Consider the following 21,147-nt stretch of genomic DNA (forward strand, 5'->3'; position numbering starts at 1 on the left):
TAGCTAAGCTTTGAAACTTGTGTATAGACACATATTCATTGCCTTAGTTTACCCCAAATATTCTTTCTCCATGTTTCTTAGGTAAATTCTTCCTCCTCTTATTTCCTTTTTTGAATTAAAAAATTAATTAAATTGTAGCCTTAAGAATGGTGATATTAATTATTGCAATAAATCTGTATCTGTGCAAGGATGAAGACAGTCATACATTTTGAGGGAAATTAAATCAGTACTATCAAAAGTGTAGAGCCTCTTGAAAAGGCTCTGTAGAAACTATGCATTATAGACATCTCCATCTTCTTTCTTATCCTCTTATAAATAAGTGTGCTTTCTTTGTTGTTGCCATTGTTAAAAATGGCTTAATATTTAGATGCTGGGACTATAAGTATTTCTCACTAAGCAAATCTATATGCAGGAATCAAATAGATTAGTGTATGTTTTTAGATGAATCGTTGGAAATCTGAACCTTTGTTAACTCACTTTCCAAAACTCAGAAACCAAATATATTGGCTAGCAAAGGATTCTTGTATATTATTCTAAATTATTTTTTGTTATAAAATTAAAATACTTAGTATTTTAATTTTATAATACATTAATTTAGATAGACTACATTGCATACCTACTGCTGTTTCTGTGGAAAATATATTCTAAATTTCATATTTGGTACCTTAAAAAATCATCTGTGGCACAGAGCATATTTTTAAGTTTAAGACTTTTGTATCATATACATTAATGTTTTGAGAGGTTTGTATTTTAATTCTTGAATTTGATTCAGAACCACCTCCAGATTGAATGGTTTGAAGGAAGCGTATGAGTGGTGCTAATTTTTGTTTTGTTGGAAATGAAACAGAAGCCCCTGTTTTCTGTCTTCTTTGGTATGTTTTGTGACTTTCTCTCCTTTTGGGGAAAATATAACTATTATTTTGGCAGGGGATGGGGGGAGTCTCCAAAGAAGGTTTGAATGTCATAAACTTCAAACTTTTATGTATGCCCAGAAAAGTTCCTTATTACATTCTGTGCCTCTCTTCCTTCTCATCTCTCCAAAACTTATTTTTCCTGATGCCGCAGCACTTTTAAGCAAAAATTCCCTCTTTTTTCCTACTTTAGTCAGTCCTTTCTCATGTCTTATTTGTGGGCTGGTTTCTTTCACCTGTGGGAATCATCTGATTTACTTGCCATGACTATGGATATTTACAAAAATTTGGAAAGAGTGTGGTCGACCTGTGTAAACTGATAGATCCAAAGGGGGAGATTATGTCAGAGTTCTTCAAGCTATAGTATATGGGCCAAATCCAGCTTGTTTACTGTTTTTGAATGGCCTGTGGGCTAAGAATAATTTTTACATTTTTAAATAGTTGAAAAAATAAAAAGATTAACATTTAGTGACATATGAAAATTATGTGAAGTTCAAATTTAATTGTTCAGTTAATAAGGTTTTATTGAAAACATCCCCTCTCATTTGTTGAAACATTGTCAATGACTGCTTTTTTTTACCACAACAGTAGAGTTGAATGATGTGGCGGGTTGTATGGCCTACAAAACCTAAAATACTTACTATCGAAAAAGGTTTGCTGACCCCTGAGTGTACCACTGACTGAAATTTACTATTTTTGACTTAATATCTTTTTTTCAACTGTAAACACTATGATGATAGAGACAACAAAACTACTTTTTAATAAGATTTATTAGGTAAAACATTAAAAAAATTTTTTATATGAGTATAGTTGACACACAATGTTACATTGATTTCAGGTGTTGCAACATAGTGATTCAACTTCTCTACATGTTATGCTGTGCTCACCAAAAGTATAGTTGTCATCTGTCACCATACACTGCTATTACAACGTCATTAACTATATTCTCTATGCTGTGTCTTTATTCCTGTGACTTATTCATTCCATAACTGGAAGCCTGTTATCTCCTACTCCCCTTAGTCCATTTTGCCCATCCTCCCTACACCCTCCCCTTCCCTCTGGTAACCATCAGTTTATTCTGTGTATTTATAAGTCCAGTTCAGTTTTTAGTTTATTCATTTGATTTAGATTCCACATGAGTAAAATCATATGGTATCTGTCTTTCTCGGTCTGACTTAATTTCAGTTACGGAATACTCGTGGGATCCATCCATGCTCTTGCAAATGTCACAGTGTCATCCTTTTTTTAAGGCTGTGTAATATTCCTGTGAGAGAGAGAGAGAGAGAGAGAGTGAGAGAGTGTGTGTGTGTGTGTGTGTGTTTAGTCTTACATCTTCCTTTTCCATTCATCTATTGATGGACACTGGATTGCTTCCTATATCTTGGTTATTGTAAATAATGCTGCAATAAACATAGGGGTGCATATATCTTTTTGAGTTAGTGTTTTTGTTTTCTTTGGGTAAATACCCAGTAATGGAATTATTGGATCATATGGTATTTCTATTTTTAATTTTTTGAGGAACCTCCATATACTGTTTTCCACACTGGTGTACCAATTTGTCTTCCTACTAACAGCGTGCAAGAGTTTCTTTTTCTCCACATCCTCTCCAACTCTTGTTATTTCTTACCCTTTTTTTTCAAGTCTTTATTTAAATTCTTGTTAGTTAACATACAGTGTTTAGTTTCAGGTATAGAATTTAGTGATTTATCACTTACATACAACAACCAGTACTCATCACAAGTGCCCTCCTTAATACCCATCACTTACTTGCTTTTTTGATTTTAGCCATTCTGACAGATGAAAGGTGATATCTGATTGTGTTTTTTTTTTTTTAAGATTTTATTTATTTATTTGACAGAGATACACAGCGATAGAGGGAACACACAAGCAGGGGGAGTGGGAGAGGGAGAAGCAGGCTTCCCGCCGAGCAGGGAGCCCGATGTAGGACTCAATCCCAGGACCCTGGGATCATGACCTGAGCCGAAGGCAGACGCTTAACGACTGAGCCACCCAGGCGCCCCTCTGATTGTGGTTTTGATTTGCATTTCCCTGATGATGAATGATGTTGAGGATATTTTCACATGCCTTTTGGCTACCTGTATATCTTCTTTGAAAAAATGTCTATTTCGGTCCTCTGCTCATTTTTTAGTTGGTTGGGTTTTTTTTTTTTTGGTATTGAGTTGAATAAGTTCTTTGTATATTTTGGATGTTAACCTCTTAACCTTTTATCAGGCATATTATTTACAAATATCTTTTCCTGTTCAGTAGGTTATCTTTCTACTTTGTTGATGGTTTTCTTTGCTCTGCAGAAGCTTTTTTTTTGATGTAGTAGTCCCAATAGTTTACTTTTGTTTCCTTTGCCCTAGGAGATATATCTAGAAAAATATTGCTACGACTAAGTCAGAGAAATTGCTGCTTATGTTCTCTTTTTAGGATTTTTATGGTTTCAGATCTCACATTTAGGTCTTCAATCCATTTTGAGTTTGTGTGTATAATCTGAGAAAGTGGTCCAGCTTCATCTTTTACAAGTAGCTGCCCAATTTTCCCAGCATTTATTGAAGAGACTGTCTTTTCCCTATTGTGTATTCTTGCCTCTTTTGTTAGATGAACTATTTTGTCTGCTTATTTTGTGTCGGGAATTGTGATGAGCAGTGAGGAAAGAAAAATGAGTAAGTAGAATCTCTTCTAGGAATTCATGGCCTAGTATTAAGTCAGTAGTTTTCCAATATGGATTGATTATTTATTTTAAAACCAGAGAATCTAATACTGCTCTATTTTATAGTTATATAAATTATATTAGCTCTTATCAGTGTGCACACAAAAACTTATCTGAGTGTATTCATCATGCTGCTTGTAATACCAAGACTAGAGAAACAGGCTAAATATCCAACAATAGGATATTTATTAAGTAAGTTATGTATCTGTTTGATGGACCATGCTTATTTATTAAAAATTATTTAGAAGTATATTTGAGCATAGGAAATATTTGTGACAAATAAGCATGTGTATAATATCCTAATTTTTAGAATAAATAGCATTTTTTAAAGCAGTTTAAATTTACAGAAAAAATCAAGAAGAAAGTACAAAGATTTCCCATATACCCTCCCCCCTCCAAGGTTTCTCTATATTAAAATCTTCCATTACTGTTGTACATTTGTTAGAATTGTGGAGCCAATATTGATACATTTTATTACTTAAAGCCCCCATAGTTTACATTAGCTAAGTCTGTGGGTGTTGTACAGTAGTGTGCATTTTGGTGAATTCGTAGTCATATATCCACATTATAGTATTCTTTACAATAGTTTCACTGCCCTAAAAATCAGTAGGTTGCCTTTCTGTTTTGTTGATGGTTTCCTTTGCTCTGCAGAAGCTTTTTATTTTGATGTAGTCCCAATAGTTTATTTTTGCTTTTGTTTCCTTTGCCCTAGGAGATATACCTAGAAAAATATCGCTACCACTAATGTCAGATCCAGCGTTTTAGTTATTTCCCCTGTCTCCAACCCATGTCAAACACTGCTCTTTTTACTGTCTCTCTTGTTTTTTCTTCTTCATAATGTCATATAGTTGAAATCATACAGTATTTAGTTTTTTCAGACTCACTTCTTTCACTGAATAATATGCATGTAAGTTTCCTCTCTGTCTTTTCATGGCATCATAGCTCATTTCTTTTTATTACTGAATAATACTGCACTGGGTGGATGTAGCATAGTTTGCGTATCCATTGATCTACTTGAAAGGCATCTGGGTTGCTTCCAAGTTTTGGTAACTATTAATAAATCTGCTTTAAACATTTGTGTGCAAGGTTTTGTATAGATACAACTTTTCAACTCATTTGCCTAAATACCTAGGAGCACCATTGCTAGATAGTATGGAAAGATTCTGTTAAGCTTTGAAGAAACTGTAAGACTATCTTCAAAATTGGCCATACCATTTTGTGTTCTCACCAGCAATGAATTGAAGTTCCTTTTGATCTGCATCCACACCAGCATATGACGTTGTCCATGTTTCAGACTTAAGCCATTCTAGTAGGTGTGTAGTGGTAGCTCATCTTAATTTTCAGTTCTCTAATGGGATATGCTATTGAGCATCTTGTCATAAGCTTATTTGCTATCTGCATATCTTCTTGGGTGAGGTGTTCAGTCTGTTTTTGGTACTTGGATAATGATGATAGATAGTAATAATGATAGAATGAGGAAATACTTCTGCTTTTGTTTTCTGGAACAGATTATAGAGAAACCATCTGGGTTGGAGCTTTCTGTTTTAGAAGGTTATTAATTGCTGATTTAATTTTTTTTTTTTTAAAGATTTTATTTATTTATCTGAGACAGAGAGAATGAGAGAGACAGAGAGCACATGAGAGGGGGGAGGGTCAGAGGGAGAAGCAGACTCCCTGCCGAGCAGGGAGCCCGATGCGGGACTCGATCCAGGGACTCCAGGATCATGACCTGAGCCGAAGGCAGATGCTTAACCAACTAAGCCACCCAGGCGTCCCTGATTTAATTTTTTTAATAGATATAGTCCTATTGAGATGATTTATTATTTCTTATGTGAGATTTGGTAGATAGTGTCTTTCAAGGAATTTGTCCATTTCATCTGAAGTTACCAAATTTGTGGGCAACTAATATTATAATATTTTTATTATTTTTTTATTATTCATAGAATCAACAGTGATGGCCCATCTTTAATATCTGATATTTTTTCTTTTTTTACTTGGTTAGGCTGGGTAAATGTTTATCGATTTTATTGATATTTTCAAAGAATCAGCTAATGCTAATTTTTAAAAAGGCATAGAATATAAACTAGAAGGATATATTGCAAAATGTTAATCATTATCTCTGGATGATGGGATTACAAATAGTTTTTTTTTTCTCCTTTGTAGTTTTCAGTATAGTTAATACGTAGTTTTAAATGAAAAATTATTTTTCAGTAATATTGCCCACTGTTCAGTATCTTTCCTCAAAATCAACATAGTTATAACCACTTTTTCATGACCTTCATGAGAAATCTGGTTCAGTATTCTCTTTTTTCACTTTTCATTGGGCTTTGTCTTTGGGAACTTAAATTTATTTCTTAGGGTGAAAGTGTACAAAAGAGAATAAAAATGTTCAAAAGAAGTACAATTATCTAAAAGAAAATGAAAGTAACACCTATTGAACTTGTTAGGTGTTCTGCATATGTTCTTATTTAATTTTTACTACAGCCTTAAGATGCAATCATTATCCTCATTTTAACAGATGAGGAAATTGAAGCCCAGAGAAAGTAACTTGCCAAAGGCCACATCTAGTATTTGGAAAGATATCTCAGTACCAAGGCTTTTTAATTTCAAAGTCTGTTATCTTTCCAAGACAGATTAGGTAAAATGATTGGAACCAGACTTTGACCACAAATATATATCCATGGTTAAAAGGTTGATCTTTTGTTAGTCATTTACTATTAGTTTTCCTTTCTTTTCTTCCCCCCGCTTTTTTTTTTTAAGATTTTATTTATTCATTTGACAGAGAAAGCATAAGCAAGGGGAGTGGCAGGCAGAGGGAGAGAGGGAGAAGCAGGCTTCCCGCTGACCAGGGAGCCTGATGCGGGGCTCAATCCCAGGACCCTGGTCTCATGACCTGAGCTGAAGGCACTTAACAGACTGAACCACCCAGACACCCTACTATTAGTTTTCATTATGACATTGCCTTTCATTAATAAGACTATTTCTGTAAGGTACATAATTTGATCCTTTTGAGCTTATACAACTTCATGTATTAAAATTGCAAAATGAGAGACAATGTATTTTAGGGATATCTGATTTATTATCATATTTTGTTTGAGAAATAAAATAAGTCTGTAGTATTTACTTAACTTTTATGACATGAAAAGATAACCTGGACAGAGAAATCTGGCCTAGAGTTGATTTTTCAAAATTTGTTTTCCAATAAATAAAATGATGTATCTCAGCATCATTTATTTGGACTCAAAATCAAAAGTTCTGTAGAAAGAATAGTTATTAAATATTGGTAAGTAAAGTTGTAGATTTTTTTACCCAGCAAAATTTAATGGCATTTATATAATTGTTGATTATTCATTGCCATTTATTTAACCATATAGGCATTTATTTTAATTAACGTTTCCTTGAAGAACTTCTAAAATAACTAAAATAAATGGGATAATCTCAGCATGCCCAATTTTATCTTACAACTGGTAATTGGGGCGCCTGGGTGGCTCAGTTGGTTAAGCGACTGCCTTCGGCTCAGGTCATGATCCTGGAGTCCCAGGATCGAGTCCTGCATCGGGCTACCTGCTCAGCAGGGAGTCTGCTTCTCCCTCTCCCGCTCCCCCCTCCTGTGCTCTTTGTCTCTCTCACTCTCTCTCAAATAAATAAATAAAATCTTTAAAAAAAAAAACAAAAACAAAACAACTGGTAATTGTTTTAATTATTCCAAAGTTGTTGTTCCTTGATTCAACATATTTATCACTAAAACTTCATGAAACCTTACAGTGATTTTTCAAAAATACCTCTTTTCCAGGACTACCAGCTATTTTTAAAAAATTCTAATGCTAGATTCCTTTCATATCTTTTATTAATGAAGCCATAATAAAAAAAAAAGCAGTAAGATTTCCTTGATCTACCAAAATTGTTATGCTTAGCATATGAGTCAAGTTTTTGCACAGTAATACTGCCTAACAAATAGCTCTAAAATCTGTTGCATCCTTATGGGTGATCTGATTCACTGGACCTCAGGGATCACTTCTGATGACTGCAGGTCCCAGTCTGAAGGAGTAATAGCTGTGTGGGGCAAATTCTTTTCATGTTGGATGGTTGAAACTCAAGAGAACTGGGGCAACTTGCCATACCTTTTAAAGCCTCAGCTTGGAATATATACGTCACCTTTCCCACATTCATTCTACTAATCAGAAAGCTCTGCCTTCCTAATAAGAGACATTGCACAATTCCACGTTCAAGAGTGTGAATGTATTATTCTAACTATAGTGACAGGCCAAAGGGTTGAAGAAAATTATAAACCTGCATAACTACAGTTCTGGGTTTTTAATTGTTTAGATTGCTTAAACTTTTTGATTTATCAGGTCATTTGCAAAAAAATGATTAGTTTTCTTAAACTGGTATATTAAAATTATCTGTCTTCTGCAAATTAACCATTTTAAATACATTTGTGATTGTGCAGGATTTAAAAAATAATGACTGATGATCCTGCTTTTTTAGTAACTAGCCTTTGCATGGTGTTTTATAGTTTATAAAATATTTTCTCACTTTTTTCATTTGATCCACAGTAAGTTAGGTGATGGGATCTTTATTTTATAGATATAGAAATTAAAACAAAAACTTTGTAACTTGACAAGGTTACAACGAGTAGATTCTACTCCAGATGGAGACTTTAAATCCAATTATCTTTCCATTACCCTATGCTGGGTCTCATGCTCCCATTTCCTACCATTTCTAAGTTTGGATAAATATTAGGACTATTTCTAGACCATTGCCAAAGCCAAAGGGAGCTGTCACTACACTTTTATACTCCAACAGATTACATTATCTTCTATTCTGACTTGTATATCTCAATTGATGCAAGAATTTCTTGGGGGCTGATCCTAACTGGTACTTATTTATTACCATTCCAAAAAAGGTAAGCTTATTTTCTGTGTAGTTTAACATAAACATGTATTCAGCTTACTTATTTCAAAAGTATGAAAGAAAATAACTGTGGTATACCGGTGCTTTTCAAATTAGTACCTGTGTAACTGCCTCAGATGATAATTGTTTCATATATTAGAGGTTCTATATAGGAATTTATTTGGGAAAGGAAATTAAGGGGAGTTTTACTGCAAGGAGTAAGTTTGAAAAATCACTGTCTGTACCAAGTATAGTTAGGTTGGCAGTGTTGTTATATTGTCATAAAATTTCTTCATCATAAAATGTTTGTTTTGCACAAACTTTCTAATACATTACTTATAGTTGGATTATCTGAAACATTCTTGTGGAAAAGAATTCATGTTTTGTGTTGAATAAAGGCTTATTTACCTGCCTTTTACTCGAACTCTTACAACAACACCTTTAAACAATACAATAAAAATCTGATTGGACTTCTTAGCTATGGATTTCTACTTTTTTTTTTTTTTTGGAACAGCATTTCATTTTCTCAAATCTGTGGGCTTTTCTGGTGCTCTACTCCATTTCTCTGTTTTATGTTGCTTTCATGATGTGTAAAATTTATTTTTCTCCATACCTCCTTGTTTTGATCTCTTTCATAGTGAAAGTTAAAAATTAATGATAAATTGAATCTTTTAGGTTAGATGATACTTAAAACCCTATTGTTAGAAAATAATTTTATAACCAGCTCATTGTTCTTGCTACTTTGTCCCATAATTGTGCAAAATTACTCTCCTTACAGCCTTCTCTGTTTATTTCTTTCTAGATTTCATCACTTTAATTTTAAAGTTAGGCCTTCTCCCCTTACTATTAGTAGTTAGTTTTTTTTATATGAGCCATTGCTGTGGAGAGTGGTAATTTTATTTGTTTGACTAAAGTTAGTGTATTTAATGAATATTTTTCCCTCTTTTAAAGACTGTGAACCAGAAGAGCTGACTGACTGGTCTATGGATGAAAAATGTTCATTTTGTAACCTACAGAGAGAAGCAGTCAGTGTAAGTTTTAGTGCTACGAAATTATTTCTAAACTAATCGCACAATTGTAACAATTTTTTTAACTTAATTTGTTCTGAAAATTGATGACTTACAGTGCAAATTTAAATACTTGATTTTGGTAATGAGAAGAATATTTTAAAGTCTTATGTTAGAAGTCTAACATTTAGCTTAACTTGCAGGTGAAATCACAAAACACTCATCTTTTTTGCTTATTTCACATTTCTTCCTTATAGCTCCCTGACTTTGAAGTTCAGTTTAGATCTGTTTTGTATTTAGGTAGACAGTGGTGAGCTTGGAGGCCTAGCTTGCTTTGAGACCACCCTATAGTCTGATTTCTTAGGAATCTATAGTTGGAGGATAATGTGGTACTACTTTTTAGCCTTTTACTCTCTTGAAGTCTTTTGGATATCAGAATTATTTCCTGGTAAATGATTAAATAGTGTCTACTATAAACGGCATAAACTAGACAAGCAGCATCTTCTTGTATGGCGGGAAGTCCTAATTCTTTACTATTGTGAGAAAGGCTGGGAAGAAATGAGAACTTGAGAACCTGTACCCATTTTGGTCAGATTAGTGGGTAAACATACCTATTTTGTTGTTAAAACTCTCATTACTGGCATACTATATAGTGAATTTATTCAGCAATGCATTTTATCCACACTTCCTCCCCCCCTTTTTTGGCTATAGTTTGCTAAGAAATAAAGCTAATTTGGTATCAGAGCTAAATTTCTTTTCTCCTCACTCCTGTCCCAAATTTTATGTTCTCTCTATATAATTTGTTAAATAGAACAAATGAGCATTTAGAGAATATTTTTTTTTTGCTATTTTTAGTGAAATTGCATGTATAATTAAAACTGATTTTTTTATGTTGCTTTCTTATAATTTTAGGATTGTATACCATCTCTTGATTCTTCACAGTCAACACCAACGGAGGAACTATCATCTCAGGGCCAGTCCAACACTGAAAAGATTGAATGCCAAGCAGAAAATTACCTAAATGCACTCTTTCGAAAGAAAGGTAATATTGGTATACCTTGTCATTCAAAATTAGCAGTAGAGATCTAGAATGTTTGTATTTTTCTCACACACAAGTTTTTTATTTATGCCAGTCTTAATTCCATTTTTTATTATTATTTTTTTATCTTTAGTTTTTCTTCATATTTTTAGGGACATTAGGATTCTCAGTTATTGTAGTGCTAGTCTTCTATTGGCCATTCCTTTTCACCCCTCTTTTCTCAGATCTCTCCCTGACTTTATCAGACATTTTCCTCATCTACTATAGGCAGACAGGAAATTTTTTTTTTATGCTTCTGGTCTTCCTTATTTTGTTGCTGTTCTCAAGACTTCAAAAGTTCTTTCATGTTCAGTAAGTGATAGATATACTACAAAGCTGTCTTTAGAAATGTAACAGTTAAATCATTTATCAGCCAGGTTAGAGTATATTTGCCTTGGGGTTTCAATGTTTCTTTGGTAGCTTGAGTATGCTTACTTAACATTAAATGTCAAATGTTCTTTTTTGCTTCCTGTCTGTCTAAACTATTTAAACCAAATGAGGCTTGTTTCACTTGTTCCCTTAACTTGATACACATGTATCAGAGAGAAGTAGTTTTTTATATCTTAGTTACTTGAGAAAAATTTAGAAATATAGAACCTTCCATTTTTTATTCTTGGCAATTTCTGCAGTAGTAGAGTGTCTTAATTTTTACCACATAGGCCCTTGGAGTGAGTCATGGTATAAGGGGAATGCAGGTTGGGAGGAGTTATCATTCTGCCTCCCACTTTCCAGAGATCAAGAAAAACATTACTGTATTTCATCTAGGTGTTGACTCTGCTTTACTCCTCTTTGAAATTAGGTTAATATCGGATATTTTTCTATTAAATTGATAACTTCCAGATTTTAACCAATAATGTTGAAAATAGTCATCATCTTTGAGCAAGGAGGCTTTTGTTTAGTCCTCAGTGTTATGAGTTCTTTTATATGTTGAAATATAAGAATCCTGTGATTAGAAGAATCATTACATTAAAAAAACTAAAGGGGTACCTGGGTGGCTCAGTCAGTAAGTGTCTGACTCTTGAGTTCAGCTCAGGTCATGATCTCAGGGTTATGAGACAGAACCCCTTGTCAGGCTCCGCGCTCAGTAGGGAGTTGGCTTGAGATTCTCTCTCTCTCTCTGCCCCTCCCCCCATGCATTGTGTGTTCTCTCTCTCTTTCTGTCTCTCAAATAAATCTTAAAAACAAAAACCAAAAAAACCCTAATGTTAAGAACTTTATTTTTTTTTAAGTGTAGGAGACTGAAAATCTTTTCCTGTGTGTTACTGAAGTGCTTAATGTTGAGAAATTGGCATTTGTCTTGAAAAAACAAGTTCTTTTTTTAGAATTTTTTTTAAAAGATAGACTTATTTGAGAGAGAGAGGAAGAGAATGCAAGTGGGGGGAAGGGCAGAGGGAGAGGAAAAGAGAGAATCTTAAACGGACATCACATTCAGCACAGAGCCTGTTGTGGGGCTCAATCTCATGACCCTGAGATCATGACCTGAGACAAAGTCAAGAGTCGGATGCTTAACCAACTGAACCACCTAGGCATCCCTAGAAATTTTTTATCTGAACCAATATTAAAAATATTTTACATGCTTTCTTTAAGAACTTTATAACATTAATTTAGAAAATTTTGTTCTGCCAGTGTATTTACACTTATAAGAAGAATTATGTTATCAGACTTCTATCACTAAGAGAACTGGAAGAAACATCCACATTTATACATGCGCACAATAAGTTTCACTCACCTTAGAACTCATTACTCAGTCTCCTTTTCCTTGAGTGATTTGTAATGGTAGTAGCTAGAATTATCAATAATAATGACCTGTAATTTTTGATAGTATGGAGTAACCTGTGCTCCATTGCCCTATTAAGAGTAATCAGAAAACACTTGGTACTATTTCAGCTGATTCAAGCATCTGGGTCTTCAAGAGGTCTCCTACCAAAGGTTGGGTGAGTGTTCATGGATATTTAGTGACCTCTCCATTTGGGGATAATCTTGGTTTTCTTCAAGATCTTTGAAGGGTTGCAGGGTTTTTAAATGAAAGATTCTTACTAGTGTTTTTTGCTTTACTTCGGGGTCTTACCTTTGTTAATTCCTTTATTTGTAGTCCAACGTGATTCTCCAGATTTAATTAAACGTAAAGATTTTTCTACTCATTTACTTGGTTTTGTTTTGTTCCTTATTTTTAAATTATCTTTGAATAAAATCATTTTGGATGTTTCCCAGTATGATCCAACTAGGATAAGGCCAGAAGGTAATAGCAGTATCTTTAAGTGATGATAACTCCTTCATTTGTTTAGATAATTCTACTGTTAACTTTACATGGAAATAAAAGGCATAAACATATTTTTAAAAATAAACACTTCTGAGTCTTTGGAGTAACAACTAAAATATTGATCAAACATATTGTTGGTGGGGCGCCTGGATGGCTCAGACGTTAAGCGTCTGCCTTCAGCTCAGGTCATGATCCCAGAGTCCTGGGATCGAGTCCCACGTCGGGCTCCCTGCTCGGCGGGAAGCCTGCTTCTCCCTCTCCCACTCTCCCTGCTTGTGTTCCCTCTCTCGCTGTGTCTCTCTCTGTCAAATAAATAAAATCTTTAAAAAAACAAAAAAAAACAAAAAAACCCCATATTATTGGTGAAGCTTTTATTTGATTCCTGAAAATTTCCCAAATTCAGCTATTTTCAGGAATTCTGGATATTAGTAACATTAGTGTTACTGATACTTACAGATATTGATCTTTTGCTCAGTTTGAGGAACATATGTATGTTAATCATCTTGCCAAAATATAAAGAAATCTCTTAATAGCTTTATTGTAGCTTATTATTTCTCCTCACTATGATTTTGGGAAGATGATAATGATAAATGTAAGCTGTTATTAAGAACCCACTACACAGGATAATGATGATTGAGGTCATCAATTCTGATTGAGCACTAAGACCTTTTTATGCCTTAATCTCATTTAATCCAAAAACAGTGTTAAGAGAGACAGGTACTGTTGTTATCATTTTAACAGGTAGAGACAATGAAACACAGAAAAGTAAAGTAATGTGTCTTTTAGTTCTGTTATGAACATTTGAGTCCTCAAGAAGTTAAAAAAAAAAAAAAGGTTGAAAAGTGTTCTATGTGAGAAGCACTTAGATTCTTTTATGTACTAAGTAGAAAAACCTTCCTATTCTCTACTAGCCACCTAGGATTAGGATTATTTTAATTGAATTAGGCAGACTAGAGAGGACCTATGAGAAATGCTATATTTCTCTACATTTCCATTCTTCCTTTAAATGAACTAGAAACAGTTTTAGTGATTAGTTTCCTTATAGAGTTTAATAGGTTGGAGGAAACTTATATACTAAATACAGTTTGGCCAATCCCTTGTAATTAAAAGCTAGTCAAAAATACTTTTTCAGGGTTGAGTAAATAGAATGGGGGAGGCTGATATTTTAGTACAGAGCTGAACTTTTAACTAGTTTTGAATATTCCTGAGAAATTTTTCAGAATTGAATTCCTTCTAGAGGTTAACCCTAAAATTCTCTATAGAGTAGAATGAAAGCTCCATGGTAATAGGCACTTTGTTTTGTTGATTGCAGTATCCTCAGTATTTAGAAGTACTTGTCATATCTGTCTTCAGTAAATATTTCTTGACCATAAGAATGAGTACTAATAAACTGTTCAGGTATCTTCCAGTTTCTCTACATACTCTGGTATTAGTACTTGTTTTATTTGGAGAAAGAAATTAAATTAGCATGTACATATAGTTTACCTTTCCCTACTTTGTACTTAAGTTTATTACTGTGTATAGTTTGAATATCAGGCAGTTTGTTTTGAAGTGTGTAGAAACATAGGCTTATAGATATAAAATGCCTTTTCCAAAGTATCCCCATCATATGTAAACTAAATTATTTTGACTTTTAGCTTCACATTCTCTGATTACCTGAAGCAGTTTAAGTTACTGGTTTATGATTCAGGAAGATGTCTCATCTTTTATTTTTAAATTAAAGAAGGCTACTTGACTAAATTGGAAAGTTAGTATACACATAGTAGTTGAATGAATCATACTGCTAAATATATGATAAAATGAAATACTTCTTCATCAAAATATGTTTTTCCTGCTTTATCTTTTATCCCCACACACATTTAGCATTCATGTAATTCCTAATCTGTTTTTTTGTTTTCAAAGAGCTTTCCTTTTTTTTTTAAAGATTTTATTTATTTTTTTGTCAGAGAGAGACAGAACACAAGCAGGGGGAGAGGCAGGCAGAGGGAGAAGCAGGCTCCCTGCCGAGCAAGGAGCCCGATGTGGGACTCGATCCCAGGACCCTGGGATCATGACCTGAGCTGAAGGCAGCCGCTTAACCGACTGAGCCACCCAGGCGTCCCTGTTTTCGAAGAGCTTCCTGATGTATTTGATGCAGTTAGTTGAAAGCTGATATTAACCAACCCTTTCCCCTTAAATTAATTGGTAGCCATGTTTTATATAAAGTCATTCAACCTTTTCTGAACACAGATCCTTTTCCTTCTAAACTCTTAATTTTTAAGTTTTATTCTATATCAGGAAATAAATATTAATATGGCTCACTAACCATTTGGTTATGACTGCTAGATAATAAAGCATTTGATTTTTTAGAAACAGGAGTGGTGATCTTTTAGATTGCTTTTCTATAAATGCAGGCATCCTTGAGTGACTATGTAGATTTGACCTGATTGATTCAAGCCCTGAGTGTTTCTTATACAAATGTGCCTTTATGAGACCATTGTGGGTCATACATTGAATTTCTCTTATATGGGCTGCCTTTTGGAACTCTCAGAAACTGTATATTAGTGCCATAAAATAAGTCACACACTATTATGGACCACATTCAAAGGTGTTGATGAAAAGATTTTTCTTGTTTTGTCATATACCTGGAAGCTATGAATGAAATTCTAAAAAAATACACTTAAAATTATAACTGGATTTAAAAGATTTTTGCATTTCTGGTAAAATCACCTTTCTACTTGCAGTACCATCCATAATAGGAGTTAGGGGCCAACTATCAGGTCACTCATTATCATCTAGATTTTTATCTCCTTTTATCTTTTTTATTCTTTTTTTTTTTTTTTAAAGATTTTATTTATTTATTTGAGACAGAGAGAATGAGATACAGAGAGCATGAGAGGGAGGAGGGTCAGAGGGAGAAGCAGACTCCCTGCCGAGCAGGGAGCCCGATGCAGGACTCGATCCCGGGACTTCAGGATCATGACCTGAGCCGAAGGCAGTCACTTAACCAACTGAGCCACCCAGGCGCCCTATCTTTTTTATTCTTGAATTTGAGTCAGCTGTCCTTTTACAAGCACCCATATTTCTACTTTGTCTTCTGGAACTTGTGGTCTTTCATCTGCAAAATCTCCTATGTCCTGTCTTTTCTCTTAATGTCCCCTTTATTTTTATTTCTGTAACTCAGATCTACATACTCATAAAGGCTGTTTTTGTAGCCCTCTCCCTTTCTGTTTTTAATTCCTTGCTTTATGTAATATAGGGTGATACCATTAGCAGGTAACCTCTAATATCTTTATAGCTGCTTTCCCATCATTTATTCGCCCTTCTCAAAACCCTGAGCTTCTTTGAAGCATAGGACATGAAACTATTCCATCTACATTATCATGTTGTGGACCTCTACCAGCCTTTTCACTTTCTTCTTCCTAAATATTATTCCCATCACAGTTCTTAGTGACTTCAAATTGTGTGGCTGATACATTCAACACTCTGGCCTCTCAGTTATATGATTTCTTCATTTCCAATGATCTTTTCCTCCATTCTCCTCCAGCCATCATTATCCATGGTTATTCCTAGACTTTTGCCACCTCTCAAATCTAATCTCATCCGTCTCTTTCTCTGACTACAGTTTTATTCCAATACTCTTCCCCCTCCCCCCTTTTTTAACCTCATTGCAATTTCCAGTCTATTGATCACACCAATTTTCACTCTTCATTGTCTCCTGGACATGACTTATGACTTCACTTCTCTCCTTACTCAGCTCAGATACTGTGCTTGATCACTGTGATCCTCTTTCATATAAAATCTTGACTCTGTTGCCTCTGTCTTCCTTTGTCATATTTGCTTGTTAGAACCTTATCTGTGTCCAGTTCCTCATTTATTACACACTTGCCCTGGACCAGCTGAACTTGACTAGAGTAAAACACCCAATTATGCTGACCTTCTGAGTCTCATTTAGTCAATTTTTTCTCTTTCAGGTAGTTATTTTATATTTTTTTATCTCTCCAACAACTAAAAATCACCCTTTCCTTTTGTAGTACAATTAACCTTCTAACATATATAATTTACTTATTTCTTTTATTTATTGTTCATTGTGTTTTTTCTTCTGCTAGAAAACACCATGAGGGATTGGATTTTGTATTTTTGTTGACTAACATCTCAAGCATCTGACACACAGTAGGTAAACATTTAGTAAATATTTATCATCTATACTTTTACTGTCTTCACTTCTCAATTCTCCTTTTCTTTTCAACCCATCCCAATTAGACTTTCTTTCTTACCGCTTCATTAATTGTTTTATCAATTTCATTGGTAAATCCATCTTGTACTATTCAAAGGGAAGTTACCAGTTCTTATCTTACTTAACCTTTCAGCATCATTTGATAGAGTTGATCACTTCCTTATTTTGATTTCTAGGAGATAATATTCTTTTAATTTTTTCCTCTTTTCTCACATATTGCTGCTTTCACATGCTCTTTGCTGGTTCTTCTTGACTTCTAAATGTTGAATAGCCTCAGGAGTTAGTCCTCAGCTGTCTTTTGCTATGGATATACCTTAACTTAGTTGATGGCCTCATTTTATCTTATGGCATTAATTATCATATGTGTGCTGATGACACCTAAATATTATATCTAATCCTAACCTTTCCTCTAGTTTTACCCTCCTATATGTAACTGCCTACTTGATATACTCTTCATAAGAATATCTAATAGGCATCTCAGAATGACCTGTCTAAAACAGAACACTTGATTTTACTCCCCTAAAATCTTCCCCTACCCCGGACTTTCCCATCTTAGTAAAATATATCATTCTTGACCCAGTTGGTCAGCTTCAAAAGCTAGGAGCCTTTCTTGATTTCTCAGGGTCCTTCATACCCACATCTAAGCTGTCATCAGGTTCATTGGCTGTGCCTTCAAAATCTACTCTAAGTCTGGCCATGTTTTGTCATTTCCGTTTCTACCACCCTAATCCAAGACACGTCATCTCTGGCATACTACTAAAGAGTCTCCTGATTGGTGTCTCTGCTTCTACTTTTCCCTTCCCTACCAATTCATTTTTATACAGAGAAGGCAAATTGATGTATCTAGAGCCTAAACCATGGGGCACCTGGATGGCTCAGTCACTTAAGTGTCCGACTCTTGGTTTCAGCTCAGGTCATGATCTCAGGGTTGCGAGACTGAGCCCTGTGTTGGGCTCTGTGCTCTCAGTGGGGAGTCTGCTGAAGATTCTCTCTCTCTCTCTCTCTGTTTCTCTCCTTCCCTCTCTCTCCCTCTGCCTCTTCCCCTGCTCGCATGCTCTGTCTCTGTCTCTCGAATAAAGAAATCAATCTTAAGAACAAAGAAAGCCTAAACCAGATCATTAATTTCTCTGCCCAAAATCTTCCAATGACTTTGAATGTCACTTAGAATAAAATATATCAAGGACTCTAGTTGTGCCTCTTTTTTGATCACATTTTTTGTTGCTCATTCTTTTGCACACTCAATGGCTTTTTGCTTTTCTTCAAATGTGCTCACCTTGTTCCTATCTCAGGGTCTTCATACTTGCTATTACCTCCATCTAGAATCCTGTTTCCACAGTGAACATTGCCCACTCCTTCATATCACCAAACTCCTGGCTCTGACCATCCATGCCCTAACCATCTTATTTATGATAACTCATCTCAGTCATTCTCTTTTCACTTATTCTGCTTGTTTGTTTGTTTCTCCAGACTTTCTTTTAAAGTCTGTTATCTGCTACTTCTAGAATTTAAGAACCAATAAAACGGGGATTTTGTCTGTTTTTGTATATCCCCACCCCCTAGAATAGTACCTGGTATAGTTAATGCTCAATAACTTAATGGAGTGCATGTAAATCATTTAGAAAAGGAATGTTTTAAAGATCAAAAGCAATGCTTTAAAATCATGATTGTCTATCCAGTGTTTTAAAATGTGATTCACAGCCATAGTATGTAGACCTTTACAAAATTTTTAGTGAGCCCTTGTAGGTAATAAGCAAGTGCCAATATTCTAAGATGTTCTAGGAATCAGCCAAAAATACTAAAAATATAAGTGATTCTAAATTCCTTTCAGAGATGTTTAGTCACTGAATTATTCTTTCAGTGGTTTTGCACAATCCTAATAACCTTATGAGAACATGATTTAAATTTTGGAGAAGCAACGGTTTTTCCATTTATCTTTATATAATTCTTTAGGAGTTTGTCTAAATTATTTCTTTGTATGTTCTCCTTCAGTTGAGAAAATATAGTCTATTAGGTGAGAAGGAAGACCTAATTCTCAGAAGAGGTATAATTCTACTTGGGGTCCTGTTTTTTGAATTACCATCTGTCCTTGGATAATATTTCTTCCCTTTGCTCTGTCTCTAGTATGTCAGATAATTAAACTAGCCTGTATCCAAATATATATAGTAATCTTTGTGTGCTATTCAAAACACTTTATAACCAGAGTACTGAATAAGAAAAAGCACTATTATGTGGAAGTAACAGAAGAACCAATATGTGCTGTACAACTATTGAGGATTAACTCATTATTTTTAAAATCTTTTTATAATATTTTCCTGGTTTTCTTGAGTAACTCATAAACTCACCAACTGTGTCATCACCTGTATGTTCTTTTATAAAATACTACTAATTTAGTTCTTTTTTTTCCCCTGAGTATGACTTTTCCCAAAGCAAGACCAGCATGTTGGACTTTCTAAAACATATTTCTGGTCCATGATTAGGGAAGTTCATTTATTTAGCAAAGATCTACTAAGCTTTTTTCTATATGCCAGTACCATACCAATTAACAGAAGACCAAAAACATCCCAGTTGTCATGGACTTTTATATTCTAGTGAGGGAAAGCAAACAATAAACAAATTGTATTTGTGGTTGAATGTGCATGTGTGTGTACACATGCACACATACACACATACCTCTAACACACTTGCTGGACATATATGAATATATGTATGCACGTGTGTGTGTGTGTATAAGTGCTGTGGAGACAAAGCAGGTGGAGGAGCATAGGGAATGCCAGGATAGAGGTGATGACCCCAATTTTATAAAGGGCCGTCAGGTGACATTTGAGCAAAGATGTGAAAAACAAAAAAACAGGGTAGCAAACTACTGAAATCCTAGGGGAAATACATTTCAAAAATTAAAGATAATACCAGTTTTGAAAAATTATATAGTGATTGCCACTCCCATTCCTCAGTTTCACAGAGTATTTTCCTTTTAAAGACCAATATAAAATGATGGCATTTTATTTTTTTATTTTTTTAAAGATTTTATTTATTTATTTGACAGAGAGAGAGAGAGAGATAGCAAGAGCAGGAACACAAGCAGGGGGAGTGGGAGAGGGAGAAGCAGGCTTCCCGCGGAGCAGGGAGCCCGATGCGGGGCTCAATCCCAGGACCCTGGGATCATGACCTGAGCTGAAGGCAGACGCTTAACGACTGAGCCACCCAGGCACCCCTAAATGATGGCATTTTAAAGCAGGCAGAGGATTTAGAGATTGTTTCTGTTCCTGTATCTACAAAGAAATAACAGGTAAATAAGTTGACCAAGGAACATATACTAAGTAAATAATGAAATAATGTAAGATAATAATTACCAGTAGCACTTAGTAAAATTTTTAAAAAGGCATTTTAAAAAATGTTTGATTAATGGATTCTAGAGTTGCCTGGGTAAGGTTTGATGGTTAAGAAAAGAAATGGAAGCTTTAGTTCCTGTTGCTGCTTGGTGGTCAGTAATATAAGTCAGAGTAGCTGGTGAAGTAGTAAACAGGCAATTAAATGCCTGAGGTTCATCAACGTCTAAATCCATGGAAAAAGCAATGGTATTCAAAAAAAAAAAAAAAAAAACTATAAATGGATGAACTATTTAAGTTCCGTTCACTTGCAGTTTTTCAGCTCCTGGTCACCTAAGATTTTCCTTGCAGTTTCATTTTTTAATATAAGGAGGCTTCTCATATTATAATAAAATTTACTTTTAGCCATAAATATTTTATCTGTATTATTAAAAATTTCTTAAAGATTGGGTGTCAGGTATTTGTGGCTCCTTTATCTTTGCCTGACTAATGATGAGCATCAAGTTGAAAGATTTTCTCCATCATAAATTCTTTGCTATGTGTTGCTAGCAGTTCTTTAACATTTTCACTACTTCATTAAATCTAGCCTCCTTAGCAAAATGTAAAACTTTTTGCTTTATATTCAACATTTCCTTTAACTTCTGGAAGTTAACAAAAAATATGCTAGTTTCTTTCATACTTCATTCGTTGTTTGTTGTGATACTTTTTCTGAAGCCTGATTCACTTAGACTGTCTTTTTA

At 34.5% G+C, this 21,147-nt stretch overlaps 1 protein-coding gene across 10 annotated transcripts in view; it reads left to right on the forward strand.

The window, feature by feature from the left end:
- The window catches only part of LCORL (ligand dependent nuclear receptor corepressor like), a 162,425-nt gene that overhangs the window by 41,593 nt on the left and 99,685 nt on the right, over window positions 1-21,147 (forward strand). For 7 of the 10 annotated variants that reach the window (XM_035005232.1, XM_035005231.1, XM_035005238.1 and 4 more), the window contains exons 3-4: window positions 9,472-9,551; window positions 10,440-10,569. In XM_035005232.1, the coding sequence (XP_034861123.1) occupies window positions 9,472-9,551; window positions 10,440-10,569 (210 nt within the window). Of the gene's footprint in view, window positions 1-9,471; window positions 9,552-10,439; window positions 10,570-12,492; window positions 12,540-16,953; window positions 17,022-21,147 lie in introns of all 10 variants that reach the window. The other 3 variants (XR_004679288.1, XR_004679287.1, XM_035005237.1) reach the window with 3 other exon arrangements.

Source organism: Mirounga leonina, unplaced genomic scaffold (genome assembly GCF_011800145.1).
Source record: "Mirounga leonina isolate KUSES-001 unplaced genomic scaffold, KU_Mleo_1.0 Mir_129, whole genome shotgun sequence".
NCBI lineage: Eukaryota > Metazoa > Chordata > Mammalia > Carnivora > Phocidae > Mirounga > Mirounga leonina.